Source organism: Pteropus medius, unplaced genomic scaffold, assembly GCF_902729225.1.
Source record: "Pteropus medius unplaced genomic scaffold, Ma_sr-lr_union100, whole genome shotgun sequence".
NCBI classification, from domain to species: domain Eukaryota; kingdom Metazoa; phylum Chordata; class Mammalia; order Chiroptera; family Pteropodidae; genus Pteropus; species Pteropus medius.
The window spans coordinates 13147762-13166942 of NW_024352784.1; the positions used below are offsets into that span (position 1 = coordinate 13147762).

General features: G+C 35.3%; 1 protein-coding gene and 1 pseudogene across 2 annotated transcripts; one reads left to right on the forward strand and one right to left on the reverse strand.

Annotated features, from left to right (window-relative positions):
• Window positions 1–6675: 6675 nt before the first annotated feature.
• Window positions 6676–6794, reverse strand: LOC120590654 (uncharacterized; annotated as a pseudogene).
• Window positions 6795–11247: 4453 nt separating this feature from the next.
• On the forward strand, window positions 11248–18645 carry TMEM126A (transmembrane protein 126A). 2 transcript variants are annotated; one of them, XM_039848214.1, is made up of 6 exons: window positions 11286–11439; window positions 11614–11696; window positions 13621–13714; window positions 16351–16544; window positions 17672–17786; window positions 18387–18645. In XM_039848214.1, exons 3-6 carry the CDS (start codon window positions 13626–13628, stop codon window positions 18577–18579), a joined length of 591 nt encoding a protein of 196 aa, XP_039704148.1. In that variant the 5' UTR covers window positions 11286–11439; window positions 11614–11696; window positions 13621–13625; the 3' UTR covers window positions 18580–18645. The 2 variants fall into 2 exon arrangements, with proteins under 2 accessions (XP_039704147.1, XP_039704148.1); XM_039848213.1 differs by lacking the exon at window positions 11614–11696 and having other exon boundaries at window positions 11248–11439.
• The last annotated feature ends 536 nt before the right edge of the window (window positions 18646–19181 follow it).

Genomic DNA, 19181 nt, shown 5'->3' on the forward strand with positions numbered 1-19181 from the left:
AAATGTAAAATGGTACAGAAAACGGTATGGAGGTTCCTAAAAAAAATAAAAATAGAAATACCACATGATCTAGCCATCTCACTTCTCGGCACATATCCAATAAAATTCAAAGCAGGGCCTTGAAGAAATATTTGCACACCCATGTTCATCACAGCATTGTTCACAATAGTCAAGTAGTGAAATCATTCCAAATGTCCATCAATGGAAGGATGGATAAAGAAAATGTGGTATGTACATATACATATACATATACATATACATATACATATACATATACATATACATATACATACACATACACTGGAATAGTATGCAGGCTTTAAAAAGAAAAAAAATTCTTTCACATGTGACAAAATGAATAAACCACAGGGACATGATGCTTAATAAAACAAGCCAGTCACAAAAGCACAAATAATGTATGATTCCACTCATATTAACTATCTAAAGTAGTCAAACATATAAGCAGAAAGTAGAAAGATAGTTAAAGGCTAGCAATTGTGGAGAGGAGTAATTAGTGTGTAGTGGGTATAGAGTTTCAGCGTTGCAAGATGAAAAAGTTCTAGAGATTTGTTGTATAACAATGTGAATATACTTAACAGTACTTAACTATATACTTAAAAATAGTTAACATGGTAGACTTACTACTATGTTTTTTACCACAATTTAAAATACTAAGGCTAAATACTTTTCAGACTTGTAAAATATGAAAGAAGATTTGCTCTCTAAGAAATGTTAAAGAAAATACTTCGGGTAGAAGGAAAATGATACCAGATAGAATATGGATCTACAAAAAGAATGAAGAGCACTAGAGGTGGTAAATATGTGGATTAATATAAATTTTTTTATTTTTAAAATTCTTTCAAGGACACATGACTATTGAAATAAAAATAATAACTATGTATTATGTGCTTTATAACATATGTAGAAGTAAATGTATGACAACAAAAACACAAAGACCAAAAAGAAAGAATAAAAGTATACTATTATAAAATTATTACACTGTATGTAAAGTGATATAATATTACTTTAAGATAATGTAATAAATTAAAGACATTATCGTGGGTTGAACTGTATGCCTCCCAAATAGATTTTCAAGTTCTAATCCCCAGCACCTGTGAATGTGTCCTTATTTGGAAACAGAGTATTTGTAAATGTGATCAAGTTAAGGTAAGGTACACTGAATTAGAGTGGGCCCTTAACCAATGACCGGTGCCCTCATAAGAGAAATTTGTGTACACAGAGTGAAAACAGTCAAGAGAAACCACAAAGACACAGCGGGGAAAGCCATGTGACACAGAAGCAGAGACTGGAGTGAATCATCCACAAGAGATATCAATGATTTCCAGCAACCACCAGAAACTAGGAGAGAAGCATGGTACAGATTGTCCTTCAGCACTTCCAGTAGGAACCAATCCTATCAATACATTGATTTCACACTTTTAGCCCCCAAAACAGTGAGTAAGTTAACTTGTTTTCAGCCACACAATTTAGGGTACTTTTTTTTATAGTAACCTGAGGAAACTAATACAGATATATACTGTACGTGCTGATGCAATCATGACAATTTCTTTAAAGAATTATAATTAATAGGCCAACAGACGAATAAAATTTTAGAAATATTCAGTTAGTCCAAAAAAAAAAAAAAAGAAGAAGCAGAAAGAAAAGGAGAGTGTAGAACATATTGAACAAATAGCAAGATGACAGATTTAAGCCCTGGACTATATAAATCATATTAAATATACGTAGTCTAAACATTTCCTTCATTAAGAGTTAGAAATTGTCATCACTTCTTGGCCTTTTGGCTAAGATCAAGTGAAAAGTCAAAAATTGTAAATTTATATAAAAAACAAAATTCAATTATATACTGCCTATATGAAGCCTGCATTAAATATAAAGAAACATATAGGTTAAAAGTGAAAAGATGGGAAAAGCTATCTTATGTTAACAATGATCAAGAGAAAGTTAGTGGGGCGGCTATATTAATATTAAACAGGGAAAATTGCAAAGCAAAAGATATTACCACAGATTAAGGAGGTTAGATCATAATGATATAGAGATAAATTTTTCTTAAATGTTTATTCGTATAATAATGGAGCTTTAAAATACATGAAACAAGAGCTGATGGAACTGAAAAAAGAAATAGGAAAATTCACATAATAGTTGGAGATTTCACTAACATTCTCTAATAATTTATAGAACAAGTTGGTGGGAATTCAGAAAAGATAAAGATGTTTTAAACAATGCTATCAACAAACTTTTGCTAATTGATGTTTTAGATATTTGGCACAACAGCAGCATATATATTGTTTTTGATCACATATGGAACAATTACCAAGATAGACCAGAATCCGTGCTATAAATATCAATACATTTTAAAAGATTCAAATCATGCAAAATAAAATCTCTAATCATAATGGAACTCAATTAGAAATCAATAACAGAAAAGTATCTGGAAAATTGAAATTACTAGGAAACTAACATGCTTCTAAATAACCCATAGGTCAAAGAGAAAAAGCAAAAGAAATTTAAAAGTATTTTGAACTGAATTAAAATAATAAACATTTAGAGCTTTGCACAGATTGGTGATAAAACATAGTGAAGTGAGAGATGTCCCCAGATCTCTCCCCTTGAAACAACAATAAGCTGAACATCTAAAACTCAACAAAAAACACCCAAACTGCACATCAGCATGTGTGAGGGTGGGATCTGCACATAGAGGCTACCACAGGTCAGAACCCTGGGTGTCAGGAGGTGGACTGGGAGAAATAAAAAAGCTGCCTCTCCCAGCCGCTGGAATCCCTGTAGGAGGAGGGGAAGGGGAGAAGGTGCGGTCAGTTTCCTGCACAGCCTTGCCTGGGAGTGCTGTGAGCCCCACGCAGCTGACAGCAGGTCCCAGTCATCAGAACAGAGAGCAGAGATGCAGGACGGCAGAGAAACAAAAGTTAATTTTTACTGGCCGCAGTTGCAAAACCGAGGCCAAGCCGCAGCCTCCAACTCCCAACCCAGAGGGCTCCTCTCCCCACATCCTCCAGAACCAAACACCATGGAGCCCCAGGGCAACCTAAGCAAATTCTTACAAAACTGTCACTAACGCTGACAGGGACTGAAACAGGTAGTGAGCATAATTAAACATCTACAAGGGAAAAAAAAAGGCATTATTAAAACTTTATATAAAACAGGGATCCAAGAGGCATATATGCCACCTACTGGAAACCAAAAGGAAAGCACCTTCTTTACAGCTGGCTAAAGAGAGACCTTTATATAATAAATCTTCTTTCTGGGAAAACAGCGGAATACACTTCCATTAATGCCCAGGCAGAGAAACAGTCCATTAAACACCATGAACAACCAGGGTGACAAGGCATTTCAGAAAGAAAGAGAAAACTCTCCAGAAAATAATCTTACAGACATAGAAATATGCAACTTAAATGACAGAGAATTCAGGACGGTACTTCTGAAAAAACTCAGTGAGTTCCGAAACGAGTCATATCAACAATTTCAGGACTTGAAAAAACAATTAGTTGAACAGAACAAGGAGATTGAAACCTTCAAAAAGAACCGAATAGATCTTCTGGAGATGAAGAACACCCTGCAAGAGTTGAAAAATGAAATAGCAAGCTTGGGAAATAGAGTCAACCAAATGGAGGAAAGGATCAGTGATATCAAAAACAGAAATCTAAAAATAAATCGGAAGGAAGAAGAGAGAAACCAAAGAATGAAAAATAATGAAAGAGAAATACAAGAACTAGCTGATACCATCAGGAGAGGAAACATAAAAATAATGGGCATTATCGAAGGCAAAAAAAAAGAGCAGGGACTAGAAAGCATTTTCAGAAAAATAGTTGACAAGAATTTCCCAAACCTAAGGAATGAGTTGGAGTTTGAAATTCAAGAAGTCAACAGAACACTAAATTATCTCAACCCAAAAAGGCCTTCACCAAGACACATTATATTATAATTATCAAAAATCAATGACAAAGACAGAACTCTCAGGGCAGCCAGGGAGAAGAAAACAGTAACTTATAAAGGAAAACCCATTAGATTATCATCGGACTTCTCAGAACAAACTTTACAAGCCAGAAAGAAGTAGAATCACATATTCAAAATATTAAGTGAAAGGAACTACCAGCTTAGAATAATGTATCCAGCTAAGCTCTCTTTGAGATATGAAGGAGAAATAAAGACCTTTCTAGACATATAAAAATTGAGGGAATTCTCCACTACGAGGCCTGCACTATAGGAAATACTGAAAGATGTCAGCTCACCTAAAACAAAATGAAAAAAAAAAAACCCATAAACATAATTAGGAGTAAGGTGACTAGCAGGCAAATAGAAGCAGAGGAGTGTAACCCTTACTAAGAACAGGGCATTATAAGCTAAAACAATAAGAAGAGAATTGCTATAGTAAGATAGTAATGAATGTTCAGCATACATAGGGACAAACTGAGACACTGATGACTGAAAAGGGGAGAATTCAAAGATCCAAATTTGCAAAGGAGAATGGAGAAAAGGCATGCGCAGAAGAAAATGGACAACTGTATATATATAACTATCTTTACACATTCATAATGGTAACCACACATCAAAGATTCAGAACTGAAGTATATAACATAAAACAAGAAGAACCAGAGGGGAAACCCACAAAAGCCAACCAAAATAAAGAAAACAGAAACACAGGACAAGGAAGCAATGGAAACACTGAGCTACCAGAAAGCAAAAGATAAAATAGCTATGAGAAGACCTCATATTTCAATAATCACCCTAAATGTAAATGGACTGAATACACCAATAAAAAGGCACAGGGTCGCAGAATGAATCAAAAACCAAAACCCAACCATATGCCACCTCCAGGAGACACATCTCAGTTACAAAAACAAATATAGACTCAAAGTGAAAGGATAGAAAATGATATTTCAAGCAAATGTCATTCAGAGAAAAGTGGGAGTAGTGGTACTAATAACAGATGAAATAGACTTCAAAATAAAAAATGGAAAGAAAGATACTGAGGGACACTTTATAATGATAAAGGGAATCATGCGCCAAGAAGACTTAACACTTATTAATATCTATGTTCCCAACCAGGGAGCCCCGAAATATGTAAAGCAATTACTAACAGAACTAAAGAGAAAAACAGACCAAAACACTATAGTAGTAGGAGACCTAAATACCCCACTGTTGGATATGGACAGATCATCCAAACAAAAAATCAATAAGGAAATAATATTCTTAAGTGATACATTAGACCAACTGGACATAATTGACATTTACAGAGCCTTCCATCCCAAAACAGCTGCTTATACATTCTTCTCTAGGGCACATGGAACATTCTCAAGGATTGACCACATACTGGGACACAGAGATAGCCTCAACAAATATAAGAGGGTTGGAATCATACCAACCATATTCTCTGATCATAATGCTTTGAAACTAGAGATCAACTGTAAAAAAGAAAGCAGAAAGAACCACAAATACGTGGAGATTAAACAACATACTACTGAAGACTACCTGGGTCAGAGAAGAAATAAAAAGCGAGATCAAGAGATACATAGAAACAAATGATAATGATAGTACAACATATCAAAACTTTTGGGACATGGCAGAAGCGGTCATAAGAGGAAAGTTTGTATCATTACAGGCCTATCTCCAAAAACAAGAATGAGCCCAAATAAACAACCTAACGCTTCATCTTAAAAAACTGAAAAAGGAAGAACAAATGAAGCCTAATGTCAGCAGAGGAAATAAATAATCAAAATTAGAGCAGAAATAAATGAAATTGAAAACAAAAAGAAAAAAAAAAGAAAAAAATAAATGCAACAAAGAGCTGGTTCTTGGAGAAGATGAATGAAATTGACAAACCCCTGGGTACACTCACTAAAGAAAAAAGAGAAAGGACACAAATAAACAAAATCAGGGATGAAAGAGGGGAAAATACGACAGACACTGCAGAAATACAAAGGATCATATGAGAATACTATGAAAAAGTATATAACACCAAAATTAATAACCTAGAAGAAATGAACCAGTACTTAAAAAAATACAACCTTTCTAGACTGAACCAAGAAGAACTGGAAAATCTAAATAGACCGATCAGCAGTATGGAAATTGAAACAATCATCAAAAATCTACCAAAAAGTAAAAGTCCAAGACCAGATAGGTTCACCAGTGAATTCTACCAAACATTCAAAGAAGATTTAATACCTATTCTCCTCAAACTCTTCCAAAAAAATGAAGAGGAGGCAATACTTCCCAACTCATTTTATGAGGCCAATATTACACTGATATCAAAACCTGGTAAAGATAACACAAAAAAAGAAAACTACAGACCAATAGCTCTCATAAACACAGTTGCAAAAATCCTAAATAAGATACTAGCCAACTGAATACAGCAACATATTAAAAAGATTATACACCACAATCAAGTGGGCTTCATCCCAGGGGAACAGGGATGGTTCAACATACGCAAATCAATTAATGTGATACACCACATAAACAAATTTAAATATAAGAATCATATGATCTTATCAATAGATGCAGAAAAAGCCTTTGACAAGAAACAACATTTATTTATTTTTTATTTTTTAAGTTTTTTTTAGGCGAGGCAACTCTTGGTTGACCTCACAGAGTGCAAGGAACTTGTCAGTTTACAATCACTTATTTTTTATTTTTTATTTTTACGCCTACAGCACCTGGTCTTCCTAGGTGGTCGCCCATCCAAGTACTAAACCAAGCCTGACCCTGCTTAGCTTCCGAGATCAGATGGGATCGGGCTTGTTCAGAGTGGCATGGCATTTATGATCAAAACACTTAACAAAATCGGTATAGGAGGAAAGTACCTTAACATAATAGAGGCCATATATGACAAACCCTCAGCCAACATTATACTTAATGGGGAAAAACTAAAAACCTTCCCTCTAAGATCAGGAACTAATACCACTGTTATTCAGTATAACAATGGAGGTCCTAGCGAGTGCAATCAGGCAAGAGAAATATATAAAAGGCATTCGAATAGGAAACGAAGAAGTCAAACTGTCACTATTTGTAGACGACATGATTCTCTATGTAGAAAACCCTAAACACTCCACAAGAACACTACTAGAAACAATAAGCAAATACAGTAAAGTTTCTGGATACAAAATCAACGTTCCAAAATCCATAGCATTCCTATACTCTAATAATGAAGGGTCAGAAAAAGAAATAGAAAAAATAATTCCTTTTGCAATTGCAACATAAAGAATAAAATACCTAGGAATAAATCTAGCAAAACTTGTGAAGGACCTATATAATGAAAATTATAAGGCCATATTAAAAGAAACCGAAGATAATACAAAGAAATGGAAAGATATTCCATGTTTTTGGACTGGAAGAATCAACATAGTTAAAATGACCATAATTTCTAAAACATTATACAGATTTAATGCAATCCCCATCAAAATTCCATCAGTATTTTTTAAAGAAATAGAAGAAAAAAACATGAGATATGTATGGAAACACAAAAGATCCTGAATTGCCAAAGCCATCCTGAGAAAAATCACTCTGCCCAACTTCAAATTATACTACAAAGCGATAGTAATCAGAACAGCAAGGTATTGGCAGCCAAACAGACACATGGACCAGTGGAACAGAATCGAGAATCCAGAAGTAAACCCATCTTTATATGGCAAATAATTTTCGACAAAAAAAACAAAGCATACGGTGGAGAAAGGAAAGCCTCCCCAATAAATGGTGCTGAGAAAACTGGAAAGCCACCTGCAAAAGAATAAAACTAGACTGCTATCACCACGCACCAAAATTAACTCAAAATGGATTAAGGACCTAAATATAAGACCTGAAACAATAAAATGCATAGAAGAAAACATAGGAACTAAACTCAAGGACCTTGTACTTAAATAGGATTTTATGAATTTGACCTCAAAGGCAAGGGAAGTAAAAACTAAAATAAATGAATGAGACTACATCAAACTAAAAAGCTTCTGCTCAGCAAAAGAAATTATCAACAAGGTAAAGAGACAGCCATCCAAATGGGAAAATATATTTGTAAGCAACATCTCCAATAAGGGCCTAATATCCGAAATATACAAAGAACTCATATGACTCAATAACAACAATAACAAAAAAAAACGAATGATCCAATCAAAAAATGGGCAGAGGACCTGAACAGACACTTCTCCCTAGAAGACATACAAATGACCAACAAATATATGAAAAGATGCTCAACATCGCTAACTATTAGGGAAATGCAAATCAAAACCACAATGAGATATCATATCACACCTGTTAGAATAGCTATAATCAAAAGGACAAGTAATAAACGCTAGAGAGGATGCGGAGAAAAAGGAACTCTCATACACTGCTGGTGGGACTGCAAATTGGTACAGCCACTGTGGAAAACAGTATGGAGGTTCCTCAGAAAAACTAAGAATTGCTCTACCATATGATCCAGCAATCCCTCTACTGGGTATTTACCCCAAAGACTTGAAAACCCACATCCAAAAAGATATTTGCACACTGATGTTCATACCAGCATTATTCATGGTGGCCAGGACATGGAAGCAACAGAAATGTCCTACGCTAGATGACTGGCTAAAGAAGCTGTGGTACATATAAAAAATGTTATATTACTCAGCCATAAGAGATGAAATACTGCCATTTGTGACAACGTGGATGGACCTTGAGATAATCGTGCTATGTGAAATAAGCCAGAAAGAAAAAGTTGAAAACCACACAATATCACTTATATGTGAGATATAAACCTAAAAGCAACAAATGAACAGGACAAACAAATAGAGACTCATGGACATAAACTATAGATAGACTAGTGGTTACCAGAGAGCAGGGGGGTGGGGGGGTGGAGTAGGGGAAGGGGAGGTAGATGGAGTAAATATGTGGTGACAGAAAGAAATCTAACTATGGGAGGTGAACACACAGTGTAAATATATATATGCCTTATTGTTAAAGTGTACAGCTAAAACATCGGATTTCGTTAACTAATGCCACCATAAAAATAAATAATTAAAAATTTAAAAATAAATAAATAAAATAATAAACATTTCAAAATCTGTGGGATACAGCTGAAACAGTATTTGGAGGAAAATTAGTAGCACTAAACACATACGTTGGGGGGTTGGAAAAATTCACATCAATGACCTCAGTTTCCTAACTCAAGAAATTAGAAAAAGAGGAGCAACTTAAATCCCAGGTAAGAATAAGGAAATAATATAGATCAGAGCAGAAAACAATCAAATTGAAAACAGAAAAAAATATAAGTGAAATAAAAAAACTGGTTGAGATCAAAAAATGATAAACCATTAGCCAGATTGATCAGACATAAAAAAAAGACGCAAATGACCAATGTCAAGAGAGATGTCATCTCACTACAGATTCTACAGATTTTAAAGGACAATACGGCAATATTATGAAAAATTTAATCCAATAAATTTAAAAACTTAGATGAAACAAACGTTTTATCATCTTGCAAAAAACTGATTTTTTAATAAAATCTCAACATACTAAATTGCTTCTATTACTTCAGAATAGTGTGCTACAGATACTGTACAGCATGAATATTTAAAAATTAGCTTCAAGGTATTAAATATGAAATTGTAGTAAGAGTATACAAAACAGTGTGTTTCTCTCACACCCACTATAGTTAACATCTTAAGAAGTTGGATTTCCCAAATTTTCTCTGCATTAACATCAGAAACTTTCCAGTTTGGGAATATGCTGACTTTCCACCTCGGAATCTGATCATGTTTTTATTTTCTAGTTCATTGATTAGAGACAATTTGACATCAGCTAAATCCTTCTCAGCCAAGGAGATGGGGGTCTCTTCTCATCCTGTTCACCTCGCCTATTTCCCCCTTTATCCTGAATTCCACTTTCTCTTCTGATAAAGCTCAATTTTTTTTCAAAGCAACCTTGGTAAGCAGTTTTACAAAATAATCAATTAGATAGTCATATCCCCTCCTGTTTTATAGATGAGAAAAGAGGCTGCTAGGATAAGAACTGAGACTGATGTCTTCAGAGGCTTGGTCCAAGACTTTTGTTCTCAGTAGTCTTGACTGATGGTGAGAGAGGAAAGGAGGCATCTGAAAAAATGCAAAGGAAAGGGCCTGCAGAAATGACCGACTCAGCCAGTTCAAGTCCATTCCTGACTGCCCTCTCCCGGCTCCAGGACTCTCCAGCTAACATATTTTCCCATAGCTACCTTCTCCACCTCAAGGATTCTCCAGCTCACATCTGTTGATTCATAGTTTGTTATCCAACTCATGTTCTTATCGCTATAGCTGTGTAGGAATAATAAAACTGCGCAAAAACTGCTTGTTATATTACAATTAGAGCCCAGCCTTTGGCTAGGCATCAGCTGAGCAGGTGCTGGCATTAGTAAGTGTTGCTTCCTACTTACGGCCTTAATGTCCCATCTCCCTCTGTTCAAGAATCCTATAATGGTGCTGATAATGCCAAAATCGTGGGTTCCGCAAAACAAACAACCTGTAACCAGTGGTCTGAAAATTCCTCCCCACTTGCAGCGACCCCACGTGAAGCTCCTCCTCCCCATCCTGAGAAAGGAGGCACATGTAAAACCTCGAAGGAATTACATGCCCCTTGTATGGACACTGCATAAGCATATAAACTGTAATAAATCTAACCAGACCAAGCTCGTGCAGGGAGTTGTTAACCCCACGCACTCCGCCGGCCTGATAAATTCTCCTTCGTCTAACAAATTCTTCCGTCAGGTGTCGCTTCCTGCAACAATAGAGCCACCAGGCTCCCTCACTCTCTAAAGTTTTTCTTTCCCCACATCCACACAATCTTGCTTTAATAAGCCTTACTCTGCAGGACACCAGGGAATCTGAAAAACAAGTTCCTTTTCTTGAGGTGCTCAGATTTATTGTTGGTCAACCAGATCGCAATATGGCACAGGGAGCTAAAGATCCAGGGGAAAATAGAAATCAATGGAGTAAAACAATGTTCTTTATTTTTTTTTTTCACTTCATTTTATACTTCGTGTCAATATCATGAGGTAGGCTCTATCCGCCAGGAAGTTAAGCAATGTACCCAACGTAGGTTTTCAATGAAAAGGACAGGTTTAGGGTCAACTTTCATCTCGAAATTCTGCAGTCTAAAGGCTCCGACCTCGGAGGCCGGGGTAGGTGAAATAAGCCCGCTCTGTGTTAGTCAATTCTCACTGCACACAATACCCCAGCGCCGGCCTCCGCTGGAAGCCCCTCAACAGGAAGTCGGGTTTGCGTGCGATCTACGTCCTGGGAGCCCAATCAGCGGCCCAGCTCCCGCCTCGGGCCGAGTCACGTGTCAGCCAAAGATGGCTGCGCCCTGGCGAGTTTAGCAAAGGTTGCAGTGAGCCTTAGCTGTGAAGGAAGACCGGAGGAAGCACCGGCTGCCGGAGGGGAGCATAACGTACTGGCATTCTAGGAAAGTGCAGTAAGTACCCGGGTATCGGAAGGACAGCGCGGGAATGAGATCATGAGACTGGGTGAGAAGGGAGATAGGAGTCGTGCCTATGGTGCCGACAGTCCCTTCGTTTTACACCCTGGAAAAAAATAACTTTATATGCAAAAGAAGCCAGTAGGAATCTAATCCCGGGTTTACTTCCAGTTTACAGAGTCTGCTGAGCCTAACTTAATTTTCAGACGCTGCACTTTTTTCATTGCCTCTCGGAGCTATCCTGAGTGACGTAGGTACTGCAAAAGCTATTCGAAATATTTATAGTATTTAAAGGTGCCATTGTCTTTGATAGGGATTTATTATTAATAACAGGGACACAATGACCTATTATGAGCTGCTAGGTTAGATTTTTTACCGAATTAAGGATGACTTTTAATAGCCACACCGTAGAAATGGCTAGTTTACACAACTCGGAACCTTACCAATAGAGCATAGAACAGAAAACTAGTGATAGCATTAGGAGGTACTTTCAGAGGACATAATGTCTTTTATTTCAGACATGTACACCATACAATTTCTCCATAGATACCAAATGTGATTACTTATGTACCTCTCCACCCTCACACCCAACACAAATAAAATCATTCAAAGCTCCTGTAGGGCAGAGGTTGTGTCGTGTTCTTGTAACCAAGGCCCTCAAAAAAAAAAAAAAAAGTGTACAGCCGTGCTACCCTGAACAAGCCAGATTCTGTCTGCTCTCGGAAGCTAAGTGAGGTCCGGCCTGGTTAGTATTTGGATGGAAGACCACCTAGGAAGACCAGGTACTGTAGGCGTAAAAAATAAGGGATTGTAAACTGACAAGGTTCTTGCAATGTGGGGTCAACCAAGTGTTGTCTCGCCTTAAGAAAAAAAAAAAAAAGTCCAGGATGCCTAGACATAAATTTCTAAGCCTTCATTGTACTTATAGGTTCATTTTAAGTCCACGGATATGAAATTCCAGTGCTGTCAACGTTTTCCAAGTCATCTCCAATCTAACCAGTACTCAAATATTTGCTAAATTACTCAGTGTTGTAAATTAATTTTGTAGTAAATGGATGACAGTAAACCAATAAAGTCTAATTTTATAAAATCATGTTGTCTTTTACTGTCATCTCTGAAGCTTTGGTTTTCCTAATTCTACCCTGAAATCTTGTTTAACGTTTGGTTTTCCTAATTCTACCCTGAAATCTTGTTTAAAAATTCATCATTCACCATTGCCCTACTCTGACATTCAACCCAACTAGTCAGGGATCAACCAACTACTGGCCTGTGTAGGCCAGAAGTCTGTAGCTTGTTTCTGTATGGCCAGCCAACTATGACTTATATTTTTTAAAAGTTTAAAAAAAAAAGTATTCAACAAAGACCACAAGTAACCTTCAAAGCCTCAAATACTCTTTGGCTCTTTAAAGATTGCTGAACTCTGCTGTAGGGTGTACCTAGCAGTGATATTGCTGGGTATGTCTTCTACTACTAAAAAATACTGAATTCCTTTCCAAAGTGGTTATAATCAAAGTGGGTATAATTTATGCTTCCACCAGCAGCACAAGTTTGTTATCCTACATTCTTGCCAGTAATTGAAATTGTCAGGTTTTTATTTTAGCCACCCTAGGTACATATTTGTATCACTGTAGTTTTATTATTTCTCTGATTGTAAAGAGATTAAGCATATTTTCATGTTTACTGGCTGATTTGTGTTTCCTTTTTGTAAAGTGCCTGTACAAACCATTTGTCACTTTTCCTGTTGGATTGCTTGTCTTTTTCTTGTTAACTTGTACTTTATACATTCTGGGTACTAACTAACTATTCTTTCATCAGTTATATTGCAAACATTTCTCCCACACTAGCTTATCTTTATGGTATCTATTGATGAATACAAGTTCTTAATAGTAATTAGTTAATATTAGTTTTGTCTTTTATGTTTAGTGCTATTTGCAAGTTAAGAAATATTTTAAGGGTTATAAAGATATTCCATATTTCCTAAAAGCTTTATGAATGCTGCTTTTCATATTCTGATTTGTTTCACTAAGAATTGAGTTTGTGGGGGAGGGGTAGGTGTGTATGCAGATAAGCAATTAAATCTATAGTTAATGCTTTTTAAAATTTATAGTCTTCAAAAGCCTATTTATAAGCCCTTTTGTTTTTCTATTACACTGAAAAATCATTTTTAATTTTTTTAAGACGAGATGGAAAATCATGAACTCGATACTGTCAAGGAAAACCAAATTTTTGATATCATAACCAGAAAAATTAACCAACTCCCAGAAGCAGAAAGGTAAGATCCCATCTTAAAAATATCTTTTTCCAGGTGGCTTTTCATTGATTCATTATCTCAAATGTATTCGGTTTCACTGTAAATAACTATGTCAAAAGGAAACTGAACCCGCTTTCTTGCCTTGACAAGAAAACCAAGGCCCAGAGAGATTAACCATTTGCTCAAAGTCAAGGCTGGAATTCATGTTTTTGGACATATCTAATTGTATGATGGTTCTATTTTTCCACTTAGCGTAGAGTATAAGTCAAATTTAAACATTTATGGACTCATTTAAATATCAAAACTTTAAAACCACTTTCAAATGGTCTTTTCTCAATTCATTTCCATAATGCTTATCAGTCTAAGAGAGTGCCATCTAACACACTAAGCTAGGAATGTCAAAAATAAGATCGTGGCTGAAAGGTCTTTAAGATATTAAATAGAAAAAGGTTACACAGGAAACATACTGGTCTATGAAGAGAACACTGAATGAACTACAGTGCACTTAAAGTGTTTTTAGATCTTGGCAAGAAGGCCTCTGGTTAGGTTAAATTTAAACTGAAAATCTGAGACAAAAAAAGGTGAAAAGGCAGAGGGAATGGCATATGCGTAAGCCACATGATAGCAATTTGTCATATTTGAAGAACCAATGTTACTGAAGTACAAGGGAAGTGGGCATAAAGTTGAAGGAACAGAGTTTTAAGCAGGGAATGGTGTGATCCAGCTAACACTTGTAAAGAACATTCTAATCTCTTTTTGAAAAAGAGATTTAAGAGAAAAGGAAGACAGACCAGTAGGAAAATACGTGGTAGTCCTGGTGAGTGGTGTCATGGTAGGGTGGTGGCGGCTGAAATGAATAGGATGGGTTTGAAATACAAAGTAATTTCATATGCCATACATTTCATTGCCACTTGCTAAATTTGGTCTTCTTTATCACATTTAGTTCGTGTGTCTAGTTATATATATGTCAATGTCATGAGTTTCTAGTTGTATAAGCACTTTTTTTTTGAAAACTAACTGGCAAAGAGACTGCTAGGTAATTTTGTATTTAGTAAATTATTAACTAAAAAATATGAGTAAGCCATAAATTAAAATCTGATCGGGAGACAGCAATTCAGAACTATACAGAATCCAGTTGTACTCCTTTACATATTTATTTTTATGATATTTAACAGTAACAATATATTTTATATTAATATATAAAATATATATGGGCAAATTATTTACCTCTGAGCATTAGTTCCTGTGAAAAAAATGGAGATATGTATTTCATAGGATTATAAGATAAAATATTTTAGAGAACATGCTCAAGTTTTCCATCCCCTTGGCTCCCACAAAAATAGACAAGTCTTTCACATTCATGTTTTCTGTTATTTGGTAAGTTCTCTAGGTTCTCATCACTCTTTAAATATTATCTTAAGTACCCTAAGTTTCGAAACTGCTTCTCTCTACTACCATTACCATTTAAATAGACTTCTTTGTATCTCAAGTTTACGCCTTACATCATCCAGTAATAAACTACGAAAACAGTGAAGGCAGAAGGTAATTTTTTGTGCCTTCAGCACCAAGTCATATAGTAGTATGATCGAATGACAAGCAACATGACTGAAAGTGGCAGGTAATACCTTATACAAAATAGGAAGCTCAATTAGGAATTCCGGGGAAAGCTTTTATTGTGCAGGGCATTTTTTTTAAATTTTAAAAAGTCAGACATTTATAGAATGGTGGAGTGACTAGAAAAGCTATTTGAGTATTAACCATAGAAATCAGAGGGCATATTGTATGGCTAGTTTGGCTAATTAATAAGAGTAATGAGAAATTTGAGGTCAACACCTGTGTTGTACATGGCACAGTAGGTGGTAAAGCAGCAGTAGGCTGGAGTTTGTAGTATTTTCAATATCCAACAATAATTTTAGGTATTTTTTCCAAAACCAAGGAATACACCAAACATGCATTTTAAACTTGTGTTTAAACTCTGGTTTACTAAACCATAGTAAATTAAAATCTAATTGGGAAACAGGAAAAAGCAGTTTCTGCCACTTAATCTCAAAACATCAATTTATTCTCCATTTCAATGCATTGTTGTAAGAGTATCCCTTAAATGTTTTTACTCTTCTAGCCCCCTAGTCCTGACTATAATGCTTTAGGGAAGTCAGGGGAAACATTAACTTCACCTCGAGTGCCTTCATTGTCAGGTGCTATTGAAACCAACAATTTTTCTTTGTATCCATTGTCTTTAAATTGTTTACAGACCAGTGGGAAACACTAGTGGGGAATGCCTTAATGTGTTATGCTAAAGAGGTTAAGTGTTGGGTATTGTGGGAGCCCAGAGGAGAGGCATCCAAATCATTCTATGAACTCTGCCCTGCTAATATAGTTGGAGGGAGATTTCCATACTAGTAACCTTTGCAAAATCACAAATTACATTTATCGCTGTATCTTTTTTAAGTGTTGCCCATTCAAAAGCCTTTTTAGAATAAAAATGTACATGTAAAACAATGATTTTAAAAGGTTTTTGTATTATGGAGCTATAAGGGATAAATGTATCGTTATTCCTAAAGTTCTAGTAAGTTCTATATATTATGTAGGAACTACTGGAGAGCTCAGACATGCAACAGAGCCAAAGAAAATGTTACCGTTTTTTCTCACCCACTCAGAGATCTACTTGAACATGGATCAATATATATTGGACTTAATGCTGCTTTCTGTGGCCTAATAGCAAACAGTCTTTTCCGGCGCGTCTTAAATGTGACACAGGCTCGTATATCTGCAGGCTTACCAATGGCAGTGATTCCATTTTTGACAGCGAACGCATCTTACAAAGCTTTTGTAAGTTTACCATTGAATACAGGTAAATTTGATTTCATTATCACCAGTTTGCTTTAGTATATATTTGCACCTTACAGTAATCCTTAAATATTAATATTGAGTAGTTATATGCTATAATGTAGTTAGTGCTTAGATAAGACTGGACTTTATTAGCCTCTGTGAAGTGGCAGTTAATTCATATTAACATAGTCTATTAAACAAGAAAAATGCACATACATAGCAGTTGTAAATATCTCGCAGTGCTTAGAGTGAATTATTTGGAAACTTAATTTAAAAAAAATGCTGACTGCCTTAGTTTAAAAAAAAATTTAGAGAATTCCTTAAAGAGAAAAAAATATTTTTATGGGAATAAGACTATGTAGGAATTCTCTTAAAGCACTAAATATATATACCAGAATTATGAAATATACGGAGACTTTCCTTTTGACAGTTTACTATATATGCTGAATGCTTTGAGTATAACTAATCACGGCAAATTTTTTTATTAATGATTTGAAATAAAAGTATTATTACTACACGTGGTGGTGGGAAGAGAGGCAGTCCATTTAAATTGTCTTCTGTTAAGTGCTGCACCAAATTTGTTTAAACTGGATGAGTATTTTGCTTGAATCCCCATCATCAGTGTGGAATTTTTACAATCCAGGGAAACCTATTATTGCCCAAAGTGAACAAAGACTGAGTGAAAACATAAGTTACTAACTTAGCTTTCTATTTTTAATATACCTTAAACTTATTTGGAAAAGAATAAAAGAAATTTATAAAGTCATGCTGTATAATGTAAAAATATGAGGTATAAATTGTAAAAAAATAAGTAACTCCCATGAGTTAAAAACGAGTTTCTTAAGGACAGAAAAATACTAGCTCAGGTTTGTTAATACAAGTGCAGAAATCTAGAAGCAGTGTAAACCAAGACTATTTTAAGTTCACAACAAATTAGAGAATTTTTCCTAAGATAGTTAATCAGTTATTTCTAGCTATTTTAGGTTATCCATACATTAATTATAGCTTTTAACATGCCCTGTAGAATTACATTTGCTATATTATTGGCTGAAAATTGAATATCTGTGATACATATAAGGGAACCTTGCATTCTTTAAATCATGTTTGCTTGACTATGATGACCATCTCCAGAACTACTTTATCTTCTAGGTGATTTGAATTGTGAAACCTGTACTGTAACACGGGGTGGATTAGTTGGTCTTGTTTTTGGTGGTCTGCACCCTGTTTTCTTGGCTATACCTGTGAATGGTGGCCTAGCAGCCAGGTAGGATTCTTTGTTTTTTCATAATCACTGAAAAACTTTAATAATATATAAAGAATTCTAGAAAATATACAATTAAAACAGCAAACATGTTTTCTATTTTTAAAGGCAATGTTACCTTTTGATTTGAAAGAGTTAAGGCTTGTTTTATTACGTCTCAAAAATTTGAAAACAGTTCTAAAAATTTATACTTTCTCTCTTGGGTGTGTAGTTTAGGTTCTTAACCTTAATTTGTATATTGAATGCCAGCCAGAAAGCTGCAAACAATACTATGCCTAGCATTAAAGCCATATCATATACACCATGTTAAGAAATTGAGCACTTCCACTAAAGGAAAATTCTATCAGAAAATGTCTAGCTATAAGCCTGCAACTCCAAAATAATTGTTATTCTCTAATGAACTCTCGTATCAAGCAATCTGTGCTATATGAACCTCCAGAGGTGAAATGGATAAAGGGACAAAAATAAAGTTCTTAGGACTAATAGTAGCATTGCCTTGTTAAATAGTTTTATCTTAAGACTTCTGCAATTAATGTTGTACATCAGTTTGTCATTTGATACAATTATCTTTTTTAGTGAACTTTTCTCAATGTTTTCTTACAGGTATTCTTCAGCCCTGCTACCAGAGAAAGGAAACATCTTAACCTACTGGATCAGAATTTCTAAACCTGTCTTTAGAAGGATGTTATTTCCCATTTTGCTGCAGACTGGCTTTGCTGCATACCTTGGTTCTAGACAATATAAACTACTTATAAAGGCGCTTCAGTTGCCTGAACCTGGCCTAGAAATTCAGTGATTGATAAGCAAATATGTACACAAAAATAAAACTATAAAAATAACCTATGTCTAATGTATGAATAAACATAGACTTGTAATTCATCACATGAGATATAATCTGGGACCTATAACAAAAGGCTATACAAGACAAAAGGCTAAATACCAGCAAAGGCTGCCCACTTAAATGAGCATAGCTTCTCTAGTTTGCCCAATATTGTCTCTTCCACCTCACTTGTTCTATTCCTTTACATTAGGCAGAGTGTGGTCTTTAACACAGGAAAAAATAACCATTGCGTTCACAATGAATATCTCATAATCCAAACAGGACTGAAAATAGGGAAAATGTTATCGGTACACTACAGCAAATGTTACTTATACCTCATTTTCCCAAATCAGTGTTTCCATAGGTATTATTATTAATCCATAGGCTCTTAGAACATATTCAACAACCTTCCTCACAGAGGGATCAATTCCAGTACAGATGGTTATTCAGGCTCAGCTTGAGCTGTTCTAATGATACATACTTCAAAAGTCATTTATATCCTTGGAAAGCTATATTTTTAGAAGATTGAGGCTAATTCTGTCTTTGAAGTTTTCATCTAGAGAGGCACAGTTCTTTGA

Excerpts from the sequence above, each read along its gene's own strand:
- TMEM126A (XM_039848213.1), top strand. The coding sequence starts at position 13,626 with ATGGAAAATCATGAACTCGATACTGTCAAGGAAAACCAAATTTTTGAT. Across the intron at positions 13,715-16,350 it reads CAACTCCCAGAAGCAGAAAG|AGATCTACTTGAACATGGAT; the intron begins GTAAGATCCCAT and ends TCACCCACTCAG. Across the intron at positions 16,545-17,671 it reads AAGTTTACCATTGAATACAG|GTGATTTGAATTGTGAAACC; the intron begins GTAAATTTGATT and ends TTTATCTTCTAG.